Source organism: Cricetulus griseus, chromosome 2 (genome assembly GCF_003668045.3).
Source record: "Cricetulus griseus strain 17A/GY chromosome 2, alternate assembly CriGri-PICRH-1.0, whole genome shotgun sequence".
Lineage (NCBI taxonomy): Eukaryota > Metazoa > Chordata > Mammalia > Rodentia > Cricetidae > Cricetulus > Cricetulus griseus.
The window spans coordinates 380,508,028-380,529,001 of NC_048595.1; the positions used below are offsets into that span (position 1 = coordinate 380,508,028).

Sequence of the window (20,974 nt, forward strand, 5' to 3'; positions counted from 1 at the left end):
GGACAGTCAGGGCAGAAAAACCCTGTGTTGAACCCCCAGTCCCCCAGAAAAGGAGGCTTCCAGTTCCTTCCCTGTCAGACCATGGCTCTGCCAGACCTTCATATTCGCACAGCCCTTCCACCTATCTCACAGCACACCTCTGCCTCCCCATAGATGAGAGTGCTTCTAGGGCAGGGACCATAAAGCCCATGGCCAAGACCAGGCATGTACCACTAAACACAACTGCCAACAGTAATCAACTCTGTCACTATCTACCACTGGAGCCAGGCAGGGTGGGTGCAGCATTCAAGAAGTGGAGGCAGGAGGACCAGGAGTTGAAGATGATTCTCAACTGCATATCAGGTTTGAGGGCAGTCTGAGCTACATAAGACCCTGTCTTAAGAGCAAACAACCCAAGCCAAGTGTGGTGGCACTTACCTTTAATCCTAGCTCTTGGGAGGCTGAGGCAGGAGGATCTCGGTGAGTTTACTAGCCTGGTCTACATAGAAAGTTCCAAGACAGCCAAGGCTGCATAACATAGAGAACCTGTCTCAAAAGGACCAAATATAAAATAATAATAATAATAATAATAATAATAATAATAATAATAAAGCAAAACCACTTACCTATCATCCGTCACTCACTTACAGCTAAGAAGGATTGCACAATCCTGTATTACAAGCGCCCCTCCCCCCATGTCTGGGAAGAGGGCCTGTCTCAACCACTATGGGGATGCTCTGCCCTAGTCTTTCCTGTCCTAGTGGGGACACAGAGTTGGGGCTCTCATGCTGTCTCTGTCCCCTAGCTATTTTCCAAGTGTTACCGAGTTGCTTCCTGCACCCATGGCTATAGGGCTTGGCCAGCAGTGTGTAGCACTCCCCACAATCCTCTACATCCTTATGGCTCATTCTGCCTCATGTCTACTAGATGCCCAGCCCCCAAGAACACTTCACCCACCTGAGGTCTCATCCATCTTCATCTCCACCTCAAACTCTGCTGTGATATGGGACACCTCCTTGGATGGGGACTTGCGGCCTCGGCGCCTCTTCTTGGAGGAGTCACACTTGAGGGTCACAAAAGTCACGTGGCAGTTATCTGAACAGAGAAGAGTACACTGTGGTGTTGTGGAAGAGTATTTTAACTAGGCAAAGGTATGTTCCATTTGTTTATGCTGTAGACTATTACTTTAACTGTGTAAAAGTGTGTTACATTTGTTTCTCCTGCCTTTGTTAACAATGTAAACATGTGTTACGTTTGTTTGTGCTGCATTTGTTTAATTATGTGAAGTTGTGTTGCATTTGTTTCACCTTGCCTGCCTAAGGCACCTGATTGGCAGGGCTGGTGGGCAGAGAGAACAGATAGGAGAAGAAATCTAGGCTTGGGAAGAATGAGAGAAGAGGAAAGAGAAAGAGAGGGACATGCCCAGGGCTGTTCGACTGGCCAACTAGCCAGCCAGCCAGCCAGCTGTGGAAGAAGCAGGAAAAGTAGGATACACAGAAAGAAAAGGTAAAAAACCCGAGGCAAAATGTAGATGAAGAGAAATAGGTTAATTTAAGTTAAAGAAAAAAAAAGCTAGCCAGAAATGAGCCTACGCTATGTAGGCTGAGCATTCATAACTAATAAGAAGTCTTCGTGTCATGATTTGGGATCTGGCTGGTGGCCCCAAAGAAAAATCTGGCACACTGTGGCAAAGATGATCTGTGTTGGAAGGAAGGTCCTTCCTAGCCCCCCACACAAACAAACTCTCATGGGCAAGGTCCCTTCATGACTCCAGGGGGCCATGGAACAGATGGGGACACTGAGGCTGTAGAAGATCAGAGCTACTCAGGGTCCCACAGGGATTGGGGGCTGAAGTGAGTCTCAGGCCCAGCCTTGAGTGACATATCACCACACATGGAGGTACCTCATAATACTACTTACTGAAGAGGCCATGTGTCCACTCAGCACCTGCTGAAGATTTGGCCAGGAGACCCTACACAGCAGGTAAAGCCTATTGAGGGCTGAGTTTTGCAGATCCACGAGAGGACCTCAAGGGACCAGAGATGGAGGCTTCTCTCTTTGGCTTCTTACCATGCTGTTACCTCCTTTTCTCCCACCCAAGACCTAAAATCTTTTCCATCAGGGCTCCAACCAGGCCACAGAGAAGAGAGAGAGAGACAGAGACAGAGACAGAGAGACAGATAAAGAGAGAGACAGTGTGTGTGTGTGTGTGTGTGAGTGAGAGAGAGAGAAAGAGAGAAATAAAGAGAGAGAGAGAGAGAGAGAGAGAGAGAGAGAGAGAGAGAGATATTGATTTAATCCTGAGTGAGGCCATGACAGTGGCCTTCTAGGTGCTGCAGGAGCCATATTTCCCACTCATGACCATTGCTTGAAGTGCAGACCAGGCATGGATCAGAGGGCTTAGGGGCACTGGTGGAGGACAGATAGGAGCGTATGCGTAGCAACCCAACCCAGCAGAGCTGAGGACTTTGCCTCTGCTTCCTGGGTAAGCAGGGGGTGGGAGGGAGGGTCCACTTACCTAGAAGGGGGTGCTTCAGGGTATCCTTTGCTCGCTCCTGGCTGCGGGGCCGGAGATGGCACTTGGCATCTCTGATCTTGAAGCGGGCCTTCTGCCTGATGGGGGTGGTGGGGGCATCTGGGGAAAGCCAAAATTCCCCCAGGTGGCCGCCTCTCCTGTGGGCAAGGAGGTAGTGGGGGACGGGGGCTGCCAGAGGACAGGTCCTTCTGGAGCTGGGTGGGGCTTGGTGTGGGCCATTCTGCCCCAACAGCCCTCCTGGGTGGAGGAACCTTCCCTGCCCCACTTATTTTTCTTCCTGTAAGGCCTGAGAGAAGTACAGCCACGGCTGGTGGGGTCAAACTCAAGGCCAGGAGCCAGGTAGAGTCTTCTGTCTACAGGAAAGAACACTGCTCACCCCCTCTTTCATGGCCAAAGTTACAGACAGAGAAGGGCAAGGAAGGGGAAGGGTTTCAAACCCTAGGACACCTAGAACCGTAGACCTCTCCAGAGCAGACCCCAGCAACATGGACTAGAGTCCTTTGACCCTGAATGCTCATGAGCCCATCCTGGATGTGTTAGGCACAACATCCCAGCATTCTGTGCTGTACTGGGAGCAGGCTTGGTTCTGAGAGGCAGGACTTCTGAGCATTTCTTGAGTATAGTATTCAAGGGCTGCTCTGTGGACTAAGTTCAAGGCTATCTTTTGCTCCATTGCTTGTTCAGGGCCAGCCTGGGCTCTATATGAGACTCTTACGTCAAACAATGGCAGTAACAAGAGCTCCCAGGGATCACAACATTTTATAGATTTTGAATCACTCTACTACTGTAACCGAAATCAGAAAGGCATCTTGTGGCTCTCTGTGGGCTGGGCCTCAGCTTCCAGCCTCCAGCTTTTAGGTCCTGGTCCTGTCATGTCTCCAGAATCCCAAGCTATGATGGGCATGGCCCAGAATGGAAAATGCTTCCCTGGGTGATCCCCTTCCCTTTCCTAAATTATGCACTGGATGAAAAATAAAATGGTCATTTAGGCATGCATGGTGTGGACAGGCCCAAGGTTACCTGAGCAGCTGGGCCCTGCACCAGAGCTGGTGCCATTGCGTTTCGGTAGCGTCTTGCCCTGGAGACCTGGAACACCGCAGCTCAGGATGTAGCTGTTTTCTGAGTCTGTGGAGAGGCGGGTGGGTAAGGTTGGCTAGGGTGTACCTCATTCCCAGGGCCCCAGATTCCTGAGGTCTCCAAGTAACAGTTGCTGAATGGATTGAAGATCAAGACTGGCTCCTGTGGAAGCTGCCCAGATCCACAGAGAGCCCGACACCTAGCTGTCTGGGAGTGCTCTGTGACTGGGAGCCCTGTACTGGGCTCTGTCCTGCTGAGCAGTAGGAAGAAGCAGGTGTGTACCCCAGGAAGCAACACACTGACCCATCCCATCCCAGAGGGCCAGGGGTTACCTGGCATGAAGAGACTGTGGCCCAGGCAGGACAGGAAGCAGTTCTCCACTCCACCCACCTTGCCGCAGGACAGCTGGGCCTGGGCAGAGGCCTTGGAACGAGACAGGCACCCGCTCATCTCTGAGGAGAAGAGAGACAGAGAGGTCTTGATTGAGACCAGGGGACCTCTGGGTGCTAGCAGGGGTCTTGAATGTGGATCACAGGGCCAGAATGTAGCAGGAAGATGGCGGGTCTATTTGGCAGTGGATCAGCTGGCCACTGACAGCCAGCTTATTGTGTCCCCTTACAATCCTGGTCTTGACTGTTTGAGGAAAGGTCATTTGCATCCTCAGATAAGAGCTCTTGAAGGCAGGTATGTCCTTAAAGCATGCACTGGGACCTGTCTGGGGTCAGAGGTAGCTGCATAAGGACATGGGCATCTGGGCAGAGACCAACTTCACGGTATAGGGAGGGGCAGCACCCTCATTCAGGAGGCACCTGTAGATATCCAAAGCAGCTCTTCAGAACATCTCCTATGGTTATTGTTAGAAGACTGAAAACATTTTATGTGTATGAGTGCTTTAACTATAAGCATGGCTATGTACTCTGGTGTGTGCCTGGTGCTCATAAAAGTGAAAAGAGGGTGCTGGATCCCCTTGAAGTGGACTTCCAGATGGTTGTGAGCTACCATGTAGTTGCTGGGAATTGATCTTGGGTCCTCTGAAAGAGCAGCCAATGCTTTTAACTGCTGAGCTTGGTCTCCAGTCCCTTTTGACGACTTCTTCTTCTTCTTCTTCTTCTTCTTCTTCTTCTTCTTCTTCTTCTTCTTCTTCTTCTTCTTCCTCCTCCTCCTCCTCCTCCTCCTCCTCCTCCTCCTCCTCCTCCTCCTCCTCCTCCTCCTCTTCTTCTTCTTCTTCTTCTTCTTCTTCTTCTTCTTCTTCTTCTTCTTCTTCTTCTTCTTTTAAATAATCCATGTTTCCTTGGTGCTGAACTCTGTATTTCATTATACAGAATTCCATTAAAATCATTTGTCCATGGGTCTGGAGAGATGGTTCAGCAGTTAAGAGCACTGACTTCTCTTCCAGAGGACCTGGGTTCAAATCCCAGCACCCATATGGCAGCTCATAACTGTCTGTAACTCCAGTTCCAGGGGACTTGACACCCTCACAAGGACATGCATGCAGGAAAAACACCAATGCACATAAAATAAATAAATTATAAAAAAATTCATTTGTCTAGGGCTGGGGATAACTCAGCTGATAAAGTCCATGCCTCACAAGCATGAGGACTCAAGTTTGATTCTAGAACACATATTAAAGAAGCTGGATGTGACATCATAGGCTTGTAATCCCAGTTCTGGGGAGGCAGAGACAGCTAATTGGCAAGCTTACTTGGTGAGTGACAGAGGAAGACACCTGATGCCCTGCTTGGAGTGAGTATCCACATAGTCACGTGGTGGTTCATGTAACTGGTCGAATGTACTAAAACCCCGCTGTACTATATACTGAATTGCATGGGTGAATTCCATGCATGGCATGTGAGCTACATCCCAATACAGCTGTTGACAGAAAAGAAAAAAAAACAAACAAACAACAAACCCAAGAGAGATGCCATCAGCCTGAACATGAAGGAATTACCCAGTTGGGTCGAGCCTGTCTCAGACCTGTACTGTTGCTACAGACAACAGGGCACATGTTTACAGAGAGGCATGGTAGAGCTTTTGGAGTCCTGAGCAACTCTGGAGTGCTGAGGAAACAGAGCACTTTATGGTTACAGCTGAACTCTGAGAACCTTGATGTAGGAGCCAGAAGTCGCAGGAAGTGGCTTTCCAGCTCCCCACTCTCAGCAGGCTGCTCTGATCTGAGCACTAAGGTCAGGGCCTGCCCTAGCACAGACAGACAAATCCCATGCACCACCAGATATGGTGCCTGGTAGCACACTGATCCTGAGAGCGAGGAGGATGCTATCTGGTGAGACCAGGCTGTTCCCTATGAGACCATCTCACAGCCAGGAAGGTTTTCCTGTGTTCCAGCAATCATCACTGTGCTGGAACCAAGAGCCCTAAGCAGATATACAGACGGATTGGAACTGAGCTTTAGGCTACTCCTGGGGCCCTCGGTGGGTAGAAACACATACAGGAAGAGTTGTCTTCTAGGTGAGCTGAAGCAGTCCTACTGAAAAGGATCTTTGCACTCACAGGAGCTGAGACAGGACATCCCACTTCACATTTGTGGCACTCCAAAGCACTCAACAAGTAATAGGCTCTTTCTATTGGAGGAAATTTGTCATCAAGTGCTTAGAAATGCCACCATCTTCACTCTCCTCGATGCCCTGGAAGACTAGAAATGAATTTTCTAGGATGTAACGTCACCCTGGAGAAGCCTTAGCTGAGGCTCTGCAGAGACCATTCCAGTGCACAGAAACTGACTACCCAGGATTCACAGCAGAAGTTGATGTCACACAGCTTAGCAAGAGCCATGGGAAGAAACCCATCTAGATGTCAGCTATGGCCTAACTCCATGTGCTCCTTGGAGTGTGGTACACTTCAAGTGTAACACTTCAGTCTTTTTTATTTTTTAAGATTTATTTTATTATGTGTATAATGTTCTGTCTGCATGTTTGCCCTCACACCAGAAGAGGGCATCAGATCTCATTATAGATAGTTGTGAGCCACCATGTGGTTGCTGGGAATTGAACTCAGGACTCTGGAAGAACTGTCAATGCTCTTTACCTCTAAGCCATCTCTCCATTCCCACTTGAGTCTTTTTTAAATGATAGGGTCTCATGTAGCCCCATCTGGCCTCAAACTTGCCATGTAGCTAAGGAGAATCTCGAACTCCCAATCCTCCTATCTCTACCTCCCAAGCTCTGAGATGACAATTGTGCATCACCCTACCCAACTGTCCTGTCTTCTCATGATGGTTCCCAACATTTGGATGTAATGTTCAACCCTTCTGACTTAACCTATCATGCATGACAACCCACCTGTACTTCACCTTTTCCGGGATAGCCACTATCTGAATTCTATAATCAGATCTCCATTTATTGCCAGTTTGAGAACCACAAGCCAATTTGTGATCAAACAGAGAGGGAAAGGCAGCCTTGGGGATCCCTGCTGGCTTTCTGTGGTTATCATCCCCCTTTCTCCAGCCTGGCACCTCTACGAAAGGTCATATCTCTCAGGAAAAGCTGGCTAGCTGATAGCACTAGGACCAGGCTGACTGCTCAGTGAGGGCTGTAAGATCTTTCCAACTTTAGGACATTGCACTCCAACACTCAGTAACCTGTGTTCTCCTTGTAGGAACTGGAGGAACAGTGTCCTCTTGATGGGTGAAACAGATCATAGGATTAGATGGGCCATTCATGGGGGTCAGGCAACCCAGAGCGCTCACCAAAAGTTTTCCCTGAGGTGAGGTGTGTAATCCTAGTATTTGGGAAGTGGAAACAGGGGAATCAAGAGTTCAAGGCCAGCCTCAGCTACTGGGGTGTGGCTCAGTGGTAGTACTAGCATGCAGGAGACCCTGGGTTCCATTCTCAGCCCTGCAAAATAAATGGACACGAAGAGTCCCTCTTTCCGGGTGACAGTGAAAACTACAGCTTGTGCAAACATGGAGTGGAACAACAGGGAGGAGCTCCTTAAGGCCATCTTGCTGCCATCACGGTCTTCAGTTGCAGAATAACCTGGAGCTGCCGGGCGTTGATGGCGCACGCCTTTAATCCCAGCATTTGGGAGGCCTCAGAGGCAGGTGGATTTCTGTGAGTTCGAGGCCAGCCTGGTCTCCAGAGCGAGTGCCAGGATAGGCTCCAAAGCTACACAGAGAAACCCTGTCTCGAAAAACCAAAACAAAAAAAAAAAAAAAAAAAAAAAAAAAAAAAAGAATAACCTGGAACTTCCCTTGGCCATCTGTGGGTCTAGCATTTGGATCTGTTATCTCATAGACACAGAAAGTCTTCCAGTACTTTCTACTAATGTCCTCAATTATACTTGTTGACCTCAGTCAGTCCATGCCCAGAGTCTAGAACATTCACAATCTCAGGTGACTTAAAGGAGAAGGTGGTATAACATGTCACTCACCAACACAGTTTAACAGTTTAACAGTAATCAGACCTATGGCAGTTAGCTCTCCAGCAGTGACAACCAGGCCACCAATGGTAGTCACACCTTTTGGTGGTTTTAAAATGAATGGCCCCCATAGGCTCATATATTTGAATGCTTAGTCACCAGGGAGTGACACTATTTTAAAGGATTATAAGTATTAGGAGGTGTGGCCTTTTCAGAGGAAGTGTGTCACTGAGGGTAGGCTTTGAGGTTTCAAAAACCCATGCCAGTCCTAAGCTGTCTGCCTATACATCAGGATGTAGCTCTCATCTCCTGCTCCAGCACCATGTCTGCCATGCTCCCCCCATGATGATAATGGACTAAACCTCTGAAGCTGCAAACAAGCCCCCAATTAAATGCTTTCTCTTCTAAGAGTTGCCTTGGTCATGGTTTCTCTTCACAGCAATAGAACAGTGACTAAGACAGCCCTCTACCCATGGCATAGCATTCAGGGGAAGGGTAGCACCACAGTGAAGACTAGATAAGCCCTAGTGCTTCAGGCATCCTTGGCTGTGGGAGAGTGGAAACAGGGTGGGTAGGCATAGAGCAAATGCAGGGAGCGTCTGATGGCCATGCTAACAACTGGACCCTGGCTGAACATGCTTGAGTATGCCTTTAACCCCAGCACTTAGGAGACAGAGGCAGGGGGATTCTTTGAGTTTGAAGTCAGCCTGGTCTATATAGTGAGTTCCAGGCTAGCCAGGGATATATAATGAGATCCTGTGTTAAAATAACAACAGAATAGAAAGGGGTGAGGGGGACCTGGGCTTTGATTATCACGTGAATGAAGCCTTGCTGGAGGGTTCTCAGAAGAGTGTCTGAGCTTTCAGGTTTTTCATCAGTGGAGGGCTAAACCCAGGCCTCATGTGTTCTAGGCAAGTGCTTTGCCACCAAAGTATACCCTCAGCCCTCTGTTTACTTCAATTTTGAGACTGGATCTCACTGGATTGTTTGAAATCATGGAATTCACTGAGTTGACCTTGAACTCACACTGTAGCTAGGCAGGCACTGACTTATTGATCCTCCTGCCTCAGCCTCCAGTGTATCTGGGATTTCACAGGCCTACATCAGCATGCCTATCATTCGCCTTTAAAGGTTTCTTTGGTTGCCTAGGACATTAGAGCATGGCAGTGCAGCAACCTGGAGAGTGAGTTCCAGGACAGGTACATGGCAACCCCAGAACTGCCCCCTGGTACTGTGGAGGTTCAGCTAATCTTTTATTCGTTGGACCAATGAACATGAGTCATCGGAACTCAGCTAGAGGAGACAGGGCCCTTGCAGAGAGGGCATGGGAAACCAGGGTGCTGGCCCTGTGAGGGGCTGGCAGCTGGGCAGGGATTTGCAGGCCTGGTGCTGCCACTGCAACCACAGGAGTCTAGCCAGTCTACTCCCTGGAACTTCCTCAGAAGGAAGAGGACCTGATGGAGGTGGGGTCATCAATCTACCTCTTTCAGCTTCCAGTAGGGTTCCGGGGCCCAAAGCACTGGCTACACAGACTCCCAGATCCCGTGATCTGTGGTCCATCTCCTCACCTCAGGGCCCCTGTTCCTGTGTCCCCTGGCCGACACTAGGCTTTCCTGGCCTCCAATGTCCTCCTCATCAACAAGCTCTGTTTCCCATTAGCCAATCTCAGTGACAAGAGACCCCTTCCCTCTAACCCAGGACCCAAGAAGCCCCCACCCGCCACTTCTGCAGTCACTATCTCCTGCATCCCCCTCCTCCCATACAGAGGGCAGGGCCAGCAGGTGGTCCCTCTCCACTCACCCACACAGTCCTTCCGATTCCAATGCAGCCTCCTCCCCGGTGGGCAGATACACTCGTAGCTGCCCTTGGTGTTGACACAGCCCTGTTCACAGCTGCCATTGTTCATGCTGCACTCGTCCATGTCTGGAAACACAGGCACAAGAGTGAGGGCAGGAGGGGGTGGGAACCACCAGCTCAGGCCACACCCATGGTGCTGGAAGGGCAGGGGGCACCCAGGGCCAGAGACCAGAAAGCTCCTGACCCCAGCACAGCCTGGGAGAGGTCCCCAGAATCATGAATGTCTTATCTCTCCAGGGAAAGCACCAGCTCCTTCCCGGCCTTAGTTTCCCCTTCTGTACCAGGGTGAAAGGAGCCATCCGAGACCCCCTCCTCTGACCAAAAGCCTCCTTTAGGCAAGAGCTAGCTCTTCCAGCTCCACACCACCCAGATGCCAGCACACAAGTGTCCTGCCAGTCAGGGAGGTGGCACAGCATCAGCATCTAGTAGCTACTTGGCCCCTGTTGTCAGGACGACCTGGTCCTCTCAAGCTTCATGCTATCCTCAGGTCACAGAGAAAGAAGAGAGACTGTGCCTCCCCTCCTGCACTCCCATCTTCACCAGTCACATCTGCCTTTGGTTCAGTTTATGCTCCTGTTCCCTTTGGTGCTGGGCACGGAATCTAGGGCCCTAGGCAAGAACTCTCTCCCCAGGCTTGATGGTTCCTGAATCTTCTCTCCATCCCTGGCCTCCGCCCCTGCCCTCACCTTCACCCCAGAGGCTCAGGGGCTCAGGCCATGGGCCATCTTCCTCAGGCTGCCTGGATCCCATATCCCCTTTCTCCACAGCCAGAGCCCTTTGTCACACAACTATGACCATACTGCACACTGCCTCAAGCCTTCCTGCTTTTGTGTGTGACACTGTAAAGAAGCCCCTAAGCATCCTCCAGGCTCATGCAGTCCTGTATATCCTGGGCATGTTTCTCCCTAGGGGATAGTACCCTGTTTCCCACTGTTTGTGAGCTCATCCCCGTACATCCCCTACCTCTGGGACTCGGCGCATGCCGACCCCTCTGGATTGCTTTCCCATCCTGACCTAAACATTCCTCTTTTAGGATTCTCATTGTCTCACAATCCTTCCCTTCTCCAGAGTGCACTTTCTAGAATTTTCTGCGCACTGGCCACTCCTTTCTGGATTGGGGCACCCCAGGAAATGAGGTTCTGGGCTTATGCTTCCAAGTTGGCTAAGGTACCCTGTGGTGCCTCCCATGCCCTGCCCCACCCCCTTCCTTCTGTCCTTTACCCTGTGCCTGTGCTTGGCAGAGTCCCTCTGTTCTCAAAATTCCCAGCCTTGCAATGTCCCTCCCAGGCCCATCAGGGTCAAGGTGGGGGTTGGGGTGTAGGGAGCAGTGTTGATGGCCATATGGCCAGGCGCGTGCCTCGAGGGGAAGGTGGCCCTGGCGGGCGGGCTGCAGACCTCCGCAGTGGGTTGTCCCGTAGAGTATATAGCCTCGGTGACACAGGCACTGGAAGCTGCCAGGGGAATTGATGCAAATGTGGTCGCAGGTCCGTTCAAAGGAACACTCGTCGATGTCTGTGGCCACAGGGAGACAGTGTGGGTGTCAGTGTGAGGTGAGTAGGTAGGTCTGCCACCCAGTGAAAACCTTCCCCCCCCCCTCCCCCCCCCAGACCCGGGTGGTTCCTGGGTCCCGAGGCTCAGCATAGTCTCCCACAGTCTATCAGGCTTCTTAGTGAGCACTTCCCCACACTGCCTCCATTACCTGTTTCTGGGGTAGAATCCCCTCACATCTGTTCTAGAAGTGTGTGGGGCAAGGTATCATGAGTCAAGGATTATTATGGACCTCTGTTATGTTAATATCTCATTAGCCTGTGGTTAGGAAAGATATTTACATTTGCTTTAGTGTGTGTGGTATATACACATGTGTGCTTGTGTGTGTGTGCCCATGTGTTTACCTGAACATACATGTGCAGGCCAGAGGTATCTTCCTCATTTACTCTCATCTTAATTACTTATTTAAAAATGTTTATGTTTTAAATTATGTGAGTACAGTGTCCAAAGGACAGCAGAGGGCATCAGAGCCCTAAGAGCTGGAGTTCCAGGCCATTGTAAGCCTCCTGATGTCAGTCTGGGAACCCAGCCCAGGTCCTTTGCAAGAGCAGTTCATGCTCTTAATCACTGAGCCATCACTCCAGCCTTATTTATTTTTCACAGATGGGTCTCTCGCTGAATGGGAAGTTCACTGTCAGCTAGACTGGCTGGCCTGAAAGTTCTCTTTTCTCACCCTGCTCCCCATGCTGGATTTTCAGGCACATGTTGCCAAGCTTGGTGTATATGTGGCTGCTGGGAATATGAGAACCTCAAGCCTGTCGAGTATGCACTTCATACTGAGCCATCTCCCCACCCGGTTTTGGTTTTACTTTTGAGACAGGGGTGTGTGTGCCTATGATCTCATTATGTAGCCCAAGCTGGCTTTGAATTCCTGACTCTCCTGCCTTTGCCTCTCAGGTACTGGGATCACAGGCCTGAGGGATAGGAAAGGAACTTAATACACATGTCAGAAAGGAAAATGGCTGGGACTTGCCCAAGAGCTCTCATGGGCTGAAATGGAATATAAACTCATAATGTTGCCCGAAGTGGGTTCTCATCTCCCCAAGATGTTTCTGGAGAGGTTAAGGAAAGTGGAAGAAGGGACAGGGAATCCACTACAAGACTTTAAAAAGTAGCTGATAGCACATGATATTTGACTATGAACTTCCTCTCACAGCCAAAGTAAAAAGAGAAAGGAGGGTCACGGGTTGCCTGCTCATCAGCCATCTCATAGACGTTGGTATCAGAGACTGGGGTATTACTATGACAGACCCGGACATACTGTTTGTTGGAGGACTATGGAAGACTTTGGGACTTTGGACTAGAAAAGTTAGATGCTTTAAGTGTGTCTTAATGGGCCATCTTAGTAGGAGCATGAAAGACAGTGCTAAGGATGATTTGAACTGTGGCAGGGGGACAGCTTGAGAAGTTTCAGAAGGAAGGAATATTAATAAGTGGCTGAGAGAACATTCTTGTGATATTTTGGCAAAGAAGTCAACTGCTTTTTGCCCTGGTCCTAGAAATGTGCCTGAGGCTACATTGAAGAGTTTTGGATTAATGGCATTGGCAGAGAGGATTTCAAGATAGCCTGGTATTAATCATGTCACATGGTTATTAGTAGTCATCCTAATGCAGTTCTATAATGCAAAGGAACAAGCTGAACAGAGAGAAATAGAAAACACACAGTGTGAGGGGGGAAGGGGCACCAGGAAAGGTGATGTTGGAGCCAAGCCCTGAGCTCAAGGGATAAAAAGGTTTTTAAAAAGCCTGATGCTAAATAGAATAAAGGGAGTAGTAACCTCAGGGCAAGACTCCACCCAGCTAAGCTCCCAACTTGTTAAAAGAAATTAAAGGAAAGCATAAGCAGGGAAGGGACGCATCAACAAATGAAAGCTGATACAAATGTTATAGAACAGGGGGCCAAGTTCCAGTCCCAACAAGCAGAATTTGGCAGCATTGGTCATGGTTCTGGCTTTAGAGTCAAAAATACAAGGAAGGAATTGTGGGATCTGGAGGGATATCTAAGGAAAGCTGCTAAAGCAAGGCATGTGGCAGGGATGCCCCTGCATGGGGACCCACAAAGGTCATTATGTGAAGCTAAGAAGAAACTTGGATTTCACTGGAGATCCCAAGATGTTGAAGATGCCAGAGCCATGGGATACCTGCTGAGGAGAGCTGCTAGCAGGGAGTGGAACCATCTCAAGAAAGAGAAGTGTGCTGCAGTCAACAAAGCTGAAAGGAGTTGGACATCTGAAGAGTCTTGACATCAGACATGGAGATGCAGAGTTTGGAGTTTGCCCAGCTGGTTTTCAGCCTTGCTTTGGTCTAGTATTTCCTCACCATGCTCCCTTAACTCCCTTTCGGAATGGTAATGTATGTTCTGTGCTGTTGTATTTTGATTTTATAGATTACACTTAAGAGACTGCCTTGAGTCTCAGAAGAGACTTTGGATTTTTAAGCAGTCTTGAGACTGTGAAAGACTATGGGGACTTTTGAAGATGAATGAAATGCATTTTTGCATTATGACATGGCTAAAAGCCTATGGGGTCCAAGGAATTGAATGTGGTGGTTCAAATAAGAATGGCCCTCAAGGGGCTGGAGAGATGGCTCAGCAGTTAAGAGCACTGAGTGCTCTTCCAGAGCACCTGAGTTCAATTCCCAGCAACCACATGGTGGCTCACAACCACCTTGAATGAGATCTGGTGCCCTCGGCTGGCATGCAGGCAGAAGACTGTATACATAATAAATAAAATCTTTAAAAAAAGAAAAAGAATGGCCCTCAAAGGCTCAAGTCACCAGGGAATGAAACTGTTTGAAAGGATTATGAGGAATAGGAGGTGTGGCTCTGGTGGAGGAAGTGTGTCACTGGGGATGGGCTTTGGGCTTTTAAAAGCTTTGATGTTAAGAGTTTGTTCTTTGGGCTGGAGAGATGGCTCAGAGGTTAAGAGCACTGACTGCTCTTCCAGAGGTTCTGAGTTCAATTCCCAGCAACCACATGGTGGCTCACAACCATCTGTTATGAGATTTGGTGCCCTCTTCTGGTGTGCAGATATACATGGAAGCAGAATGTTGTATACATAATAAATAAATAAAATCTTTTAAAAAAAGAGTTTGTTCTTTGAATACACTGGCTCTGAATCTAGTGATGTTATATACTTAATCGAAATATGTATGTGCTTATTAGACCCTAATGCAAGGGAAATGCTATTCTGTGGGTGCTCAAATGAGCGTGTAAGCTCTCCTTGGGGTTTGGGAGCACCTCCTGGGCTGTGGATGGGCCCTGCTTGGAAAGGAGAAGGGATGCTCCAGGTGAAGGACAGGGTAAGTCCAGGGAGGTCAAAGGGCTCTGAGAAGGTACTAGGGTCCCTGAGGAGCTTGAACTCTTCTTTGATGGACCCAGGGAGCCTTCAGATAGATGAGCTGCAAAAGGGTGGAGATACAAATGGGGCTGGGAGGGGAGTATGCCAGCAAGGGCCTTGGTGCAGAGCCTGAGTGTGCCTACTACCTGGTCTGTTCTCTCAGGGCTGGTTGAGGATTCAAGACTCTTGGCCAGTGGTTCTCAACCTTCCTAATGCTGAGACCCTTTAATACAGTTCCTCATGTTGTGGTGACCCTCAACCATAAAATTAATTCCATTGTTACTTCATAACTATAAATTGGCTACTGTTATGAATTATAATTTAAATATCTGATATGTAGGATATCTGAAATGTGACCCCCCCCCCCCCCCCCCCCGCACCGGGAAAGGGTTGTTTGGCCCCCAAAGGGGTTGTGACCTTCATGTTGAGAACCACTGCCCTTGGCCCACCATAGAGCTTGGTAAAGTGATGGTGAAACAAAGCTGGAGTATGGAGGATCATTTAGGGGCTGGCCAGCTGCTGGGATCCTGACCAGCCTGCATCTAGAAACAATGGGCCAGGATGTTCACCCAGGGGAACAAGGCCTGGCCTGGGGAGGGTATGGCTGGCCTTGACCCAGTAAGTAGGCCAGGTTGGTTCTGGGTATCCTTGGCAGCCTTTTCTTACCAGGACCTAGGACTTCAGGGCCTCACTGCTGAGACACTGACCTGTACTCACAGGCAGAGGCTGCCATCTAATAACCACAGGTTCGCCTGCTCTGCAGCTACGGGGGCCTTACAGGGTACAAAAGAGCCTAATCCTGATAGGATAGTCACCATTACAACTATGGCTCTGATGCTTTTCATGTTTTCTCCCCAAGTTGGTTCTTCAGGGCACCTGCCTCCTTCCCAAAGGCCCTGCTCAGCCCCACTAAGGTCTCATGTACCCCAAGCTTCTTCTAATGAGCCAACTTCCTGTTTGTCTTGGGAAATAAGTTGTCCAGCGTGTCACCAGTATCTTTCCCAGGAATCTCCCTGATTACCCTCCTTCTGGGATGCCTGTATCCTAGGGGCTACTGGGCTTGTCCTGTGACTCTTGGCTACTTAATCCAGCCAGAATCTGTTATTCTTGTCCTAGCAGAAGCCATGCCTCTGATGGGAAAATGTCTGTGATGTGCAATGCCTTCCACCAGAAGGCAGTATTGAGCCTTCAGAACTGGGCTGCCTGCAGGAGGAAGGCATGGTTGGGAGGAGAGAGTGTGGGTGGGTCCCTTTCTGGGCCTTACTTTCCCATAAATATATTTTAGATTATGTCTCACTGTGTAGCCCAGTCTAGACTCAATCTTAAAACCATGTCCCGGCTAGAACCGGGGCATGCAGCTCCATGCCCAGCACTTTACCCATCTATAAAGCAGACAGGAGACAAGGTTGGATTGTGTGGCTCTAAGTCACGAGGGACAGGTAGGCAAGAGCAGGCACCAAACTCTGTAGAATTCTGTATCCTGAGCTACTCAGTTTGAGCACTTCCCTCTCCTGCGAGTCTACAAGAATCTGGAAGACAGGGGCATTGTCCATGAGGGCTGACTGTGAGTGGCACCTGGGACCTGGTAGGTGCTCACCTTGGCATGTCCGCTCATCCGTCAGTAGCTTGTGGCCCTTTTGGCAGCCGCATTCAAAGCTGCCCACTGTGTTTCGGCAGAAGTGGTCGCAGCCTCCGTTGTTCATCAAGCACTCGTTGATGTCTGAAGAGGTTGGGGAGGGGAGGAGGCTCAGGTGCCATGGTGGGGATGGCCTGGGGAAGGGGTAGTACCATCCTGCCTTCTTGGCCTTGACCCGCCTGCTGCTCATTGCCTAGGACTGGCTCTGGTCCGCAGTTGAGCACAGATGTGAAGAACCTGGGTGAAAAGCTAAACCCTGGTTCCCCAAGGTCCCTGACTTCCCCTGTGATTGGTAACCCTGGTACCTTGTTTTAGGGTTCAGGGATCAACAGGGACAGTGATGTCTTCAATGACCCTTTACCCAAACATCTGAGGAGGCATTCTGGAAGGAGTGAGGCCGCAGCAATGCTGCCTCGGTGACATGGGGCAAGTTATGCCCCCTCTCCCATCCCAGGATGAGGATAAAAAGGGTCCCTATAACACAGGACAGACAACATGAGGGTGACAGAAATCACATCTCCAAGGTGCTGGGGCTTAGGGGTGTCAGTACACTTGAGGAGCTGGTGTCACTGCGTGCTGCCTGTTGAGGAGAGTCTGTGGAGGAGGAAGCACCCCGGAGGCCATGAGGCTTCCTCAGGTGAGTGAGGTCTGGGCCCACCCCACTTCCCGGTCTGTTGGCTAGACCTGTTCACTTCAGCAGTTAGTGAAGTGAGACTATCCTCCTCAGACCACTGACTCCACCCCATGCCATTTATGTTGCCCTCACATGATACCTCTCATGAGCAAGCTTGCCAGTGGACTCCAGCTCACATTTTTTCAGTGATAGGGAGCTTTCTCCTTCAGAGTGTGGGCTTCTGGCAAACACTTCAAGGATGTCGATCCACCTCTGTGAGCCCTTCCATTCATGTCCTGCCCACCTGAGCCCTGGTGCTGCCCAGAGTGGGACTCTTGACCTTCCCACGAAGAGTGCCTCAGGCCTTCGGAGCTTTCCTATCATCCCTTCCCCACCTGAGCCTATCAGCGAAGGGGCTGTCACAGGGTCAGAATGAAAAAAAGCTCAGGCTGGTGTAGCCAGCTAAGTGGAGGTAGTGAAGGCCACTCTCTCCAGCATAGGATCTAGTAGGGGCTTGTTGGCCTCATATGGCCCTCAACCTCCAATGAGTCCCCAGAGTGCAACTTCTTTTTCTCTCATCTCTCCCCTTCACTCTGTGCTCCCCTCCCTGCCATGGCAACCAGTACCATCTCCTACAGTCTATCTGTCAAGTGTGCTGAGGCCTCTGGCTTCCCAGGATAAAGGCTGTATTCTTATAGCTCTTCCCCCTGCAGCTGGGTCTGGCCTCAGCTGTCCACTTCTCCCTGCTGAGTCTCTGCAGGCTTTGCCCACCACACTCCTAGAGAAGCTGTCTCAGCCACTCTCTTGTCATGGATCCTGTTCTCGAGGACATGAGAGAGCCTGAGGACCGCAGAGGTAAGCCTGAGGGCCAGAGACTTCCTGAGAATGTTCACAAAATTAAGAGATGAATGACATCGTCAGTAGCAAGGCAAGGATCCTAGACAGTAGTGGGAGCTGAGGGCACAGAGGCTCTGGGCTGGGCTGATGTGTATGGGGTGCTCTAACGGGGTGAGCCACAGGAATGCACACATCAAACTCCTCTTCCCTTCTATCCCATTGGGCACAATCTGGCCACCTGTGGGGCCAATGAGTTTTCAGGTGGGTACAGAGGGCACCCATGTGCTGGGCTGGCCTGGCCGGCAAGTCAGGTGAGAAAACCTTCTTTCCCACTTTGATGAAAGTCCTGGCAGGTGGCCTGCTTAGCCCAGGGCATGGGAGAGGAGGAGAAAGAACAGTGGGTGGGGGCTCTCCCAGGCTGTTCTGGGAGATGGTGGGAGGAGGGGCTTCAGTATCAGAAGCCATGATGCCCATCTGATAGCAAGTGGCACTGTACCAAACAGGGTGCCTAGGGCTGTCGGCCTAGAGCAGAGCTAAGTCTGGGGTAAACTCCCTAGGCCCTTGACCCCCATGCTCGAGCAAATGTTCCATCTTCTCACCCTGCTTCCACTTGCTCTGCTGCTCCTAGCAGGCTCAGGGCTTTCTGCTGTGGATTTCCCAGCTGTCACTGCCCCTGCCCCCGCAGCCACCTGTCTTGCCTGATGATGTCTTGTGGGCTTTCAGAAAACACCGAACCTTTGAAGTCATCCCTTTGATATTGTCCTCGGGACCCTCGCCAAGATCAGGGTGTGAGCCTGACTAGTGAGCTAGAACCCCAGGGCAGGCCCTTGGTTCACTAGGAATCCCCCATTGGCTCATGCTGCCCAGATCCCTGAGACCTGTTGGGAACTCCCTAGCCCACCATCAAGAACTCCACAAACCCCAGCCCTGGCGTCTGTGGTGCTACCTGGCTTCTTTGACTTGAAGATGTCATGATGGCCATGTTAGGCACTTACACATGAGTCCCCACCCCTTCAATGCTAGTAGCATCCATAGCAGAATCTCAACTCTGCTTTCTCCCCTGCCATGGTCACCTGGCCCAAGCAATGCCACCAGAAAGAAGCCTTGATGCTCCTTTAGATTCTGCCCAGAGGCCAGAGGCCAGAGGCCAGAGGCCAGACAGTGCTATGAGACCATCTCAAAGTGACAAACTGGGCCTGTGCTTGCCCTACCTAACCTTGACTGGGGCCTGGCCAGAAGTCCCTGGAAATGCTCTCAACCCCCTATGCTGGTGAAAGCCACTGCCCCCACCACCTTCCACCTGTAGCTGATAAGGACTTCCTCATGCATGGGCAAGATGCTAGTGCATCTCTACAGCAGAGACTTATTGAAGTCATCTCTGTACCCCTCCTCCCATCGCCTGAACCCAGAGGGAGTCAGAGCACATCAGTTACACGAGTGTGCAGGCCCACTCCAGAAGTCAGGATGGAGCAAGGGCCCCAAGGAGTGACTCATGTTTATGGAGGAGGTTTGGCCAAAGGCTGGGTTAAAGAAGGGCCGACCTGGTTAAAGGGCCCCAACCACTTTAAGAGGAGCCATGGGAAACCAAGAAGCACTAGGGACTGGGGCCAAAGGGTCTAAGGCTATGATGTCTCCTTCACACCTATCTTCCCCCAAATGGTGTACACAGCAGGAATGGTTTGGCTACTGGCATGGCAGCAGCCCCTCTCATCTCAGACCACATATGGCCCAGGCTCTTTCTGGATAGATAAGTTGACTCTTAGAGGTGAGCAGCTGGTGTCTGTCTCCATTCCTGACCACTCTGGGCTCATCACAGGAATGAAGCTCTACACAGCACTCATGTTAGGGTTAGCCTATGCCTCAGAGGGTACAGTGAAGCCTGGGTCTACTCTCTGCTAGCCTGGGGTTCCATATGAGGGCTGGCTTGCTGTGACATCAATGGGCTGCGAGGGAAACAGTGGGAACTGCACCCCACTTTCTCTCTTGTGTGGCTGCAGGGAAGTCCTCAGCCATTTTCATTCTCACCTCCAGATTCTTCAATTTCTTTTTTTTCAGACTCCTCAATTTCTATCCCAAAGTCCTTTTGCCTTTGGTTGAGGTCCCCTTCTATATTTTGTGGTAGTGACACACAATGATGTATGCCCTGTACCAAGCTGTCCCTACCAGCTCAACACTAAAGGCCACTCAACTGAAAGCCAAAGGTTGGGCCACATAGCATTCTTGGAGTCGAAGGCCCAGAGATACTCTGTTGTGGTTCCTGTTAGTTCTTAAGCCACAGGCAAATTTTATGGCATCAGGACCTTCCTGACCCAGGACACTACAGGTGTGCCTCAGTACCCTGCTGGGTAGTCTTCCTTTTCTTATCGTCTCCGACAAGCCCTGTGGTTGCCAGCTGCCTTGATCCATCTGCCCTCCAGCCTGGTTAACAGGACCCAGCTGTAGGACCATATGGGCCTTCTGGGGCTACAGGGCGGTACCGATACAGCCAATGTGCTGACCTTTGCATGTCTTTCCATCCGGCTGCAGCGTGAATCCAACTGGGCAGCTGCACCGCACACCAGTGGCAGTGTCCTTGCATGTCCGGTCACAGCCTCCATTGTTCACTGCACAGGTCTCTGGGGGAGGGGAAGAGACAGAGATGTTTTCCCAGGAACCAGCTACAATCTTTTCCTATCAGTGGGAGCAAGAATCTAGGCTCAAGCTTCATCCCTGGTACCCTGGCTGTTGGGATACTTCCTGAGCTAGTGGTGGTCCCATGGAAATGTCCACAGATGACTTAGGGCTGTGCTAAGGGGTAAAGGTTACTCACAGTGGAGTGAGGGGTTCACTCTTATGATCAGTGCTGAGAACAGCCTAGCAGCTACTTAGTGGTGTTCTAAATCCTTGCTCTGCTTGGGTTCAGTCATCCAATCCTGTTGGTGGCTGCCCGAAGGCATGAGGGCGCCTAAGCCTGGTGTGAAACGGCTTTCCGGCCTGGCCATAGGACTGCACATCATCCATCAACCCAGGGACCTTCCCAGCCTCACATCTGTTCTCGCTGAACCATTTACCAAAGCGTCTGGTTTTTGTCCACTTGAAGCCTGTCTAGTGCTTTTTCCCCTTCTCTTGCAAAATTCAAAGGGGCCAGAGTGGCTGGGGGCATAATGGAGGTCACTGAAGCTGCTGTGGGGTGAGAGTGA

General features: G+C 50.4%; 1 protein-coding gene across 3 annotated transcripts in view; it reads right to left on the reverse strand.

The window, feature by feature from the left end:
* Positions 1–20,974, reverse strand: part of Scube1 (signal peptide, CUB domain and EGF like domain containing 1) — a 119,302-nt gene that overhangs the window by 11,690 nt on the left and 86,638 nt on the right. For all 3 annotated transcript variants that reach the window (XM_035440800.1, XM_027396132.2, XM_027396131.2), the window contains 8 exons: positions 20,294–20,410; positions 16,307–16,429; positions 11,219–11,335; positions 9,767–9,889; positions 3,925–4,044; positions 3,536–3,640; positions 2,498–2,614; positions 937–1,074 (listed from right to left, as the gene is read on the reverse strand). In XM_035440800.1, the coding sequence (XP_035296691.1) occupies positions 937–1,074; positions 2,498–2,614; positions 3,536–3,640; positions 3,925–4,044; positions 9,767–9,889; positions 11,219–11,335; positions 16,307–16,429; positions 20,294–20,410 (960 nt within the window). The remainder of the gene's footprint in view (positions 1–936; positions 1,075–2,497; positions 2,615–3,535; positions 3,641–3,924; positions 4,045–9,766; positions 9,890–11,218; positions 11,336–16,306; positions 16,430–20,293; positions 20,411–20,974) is intronic.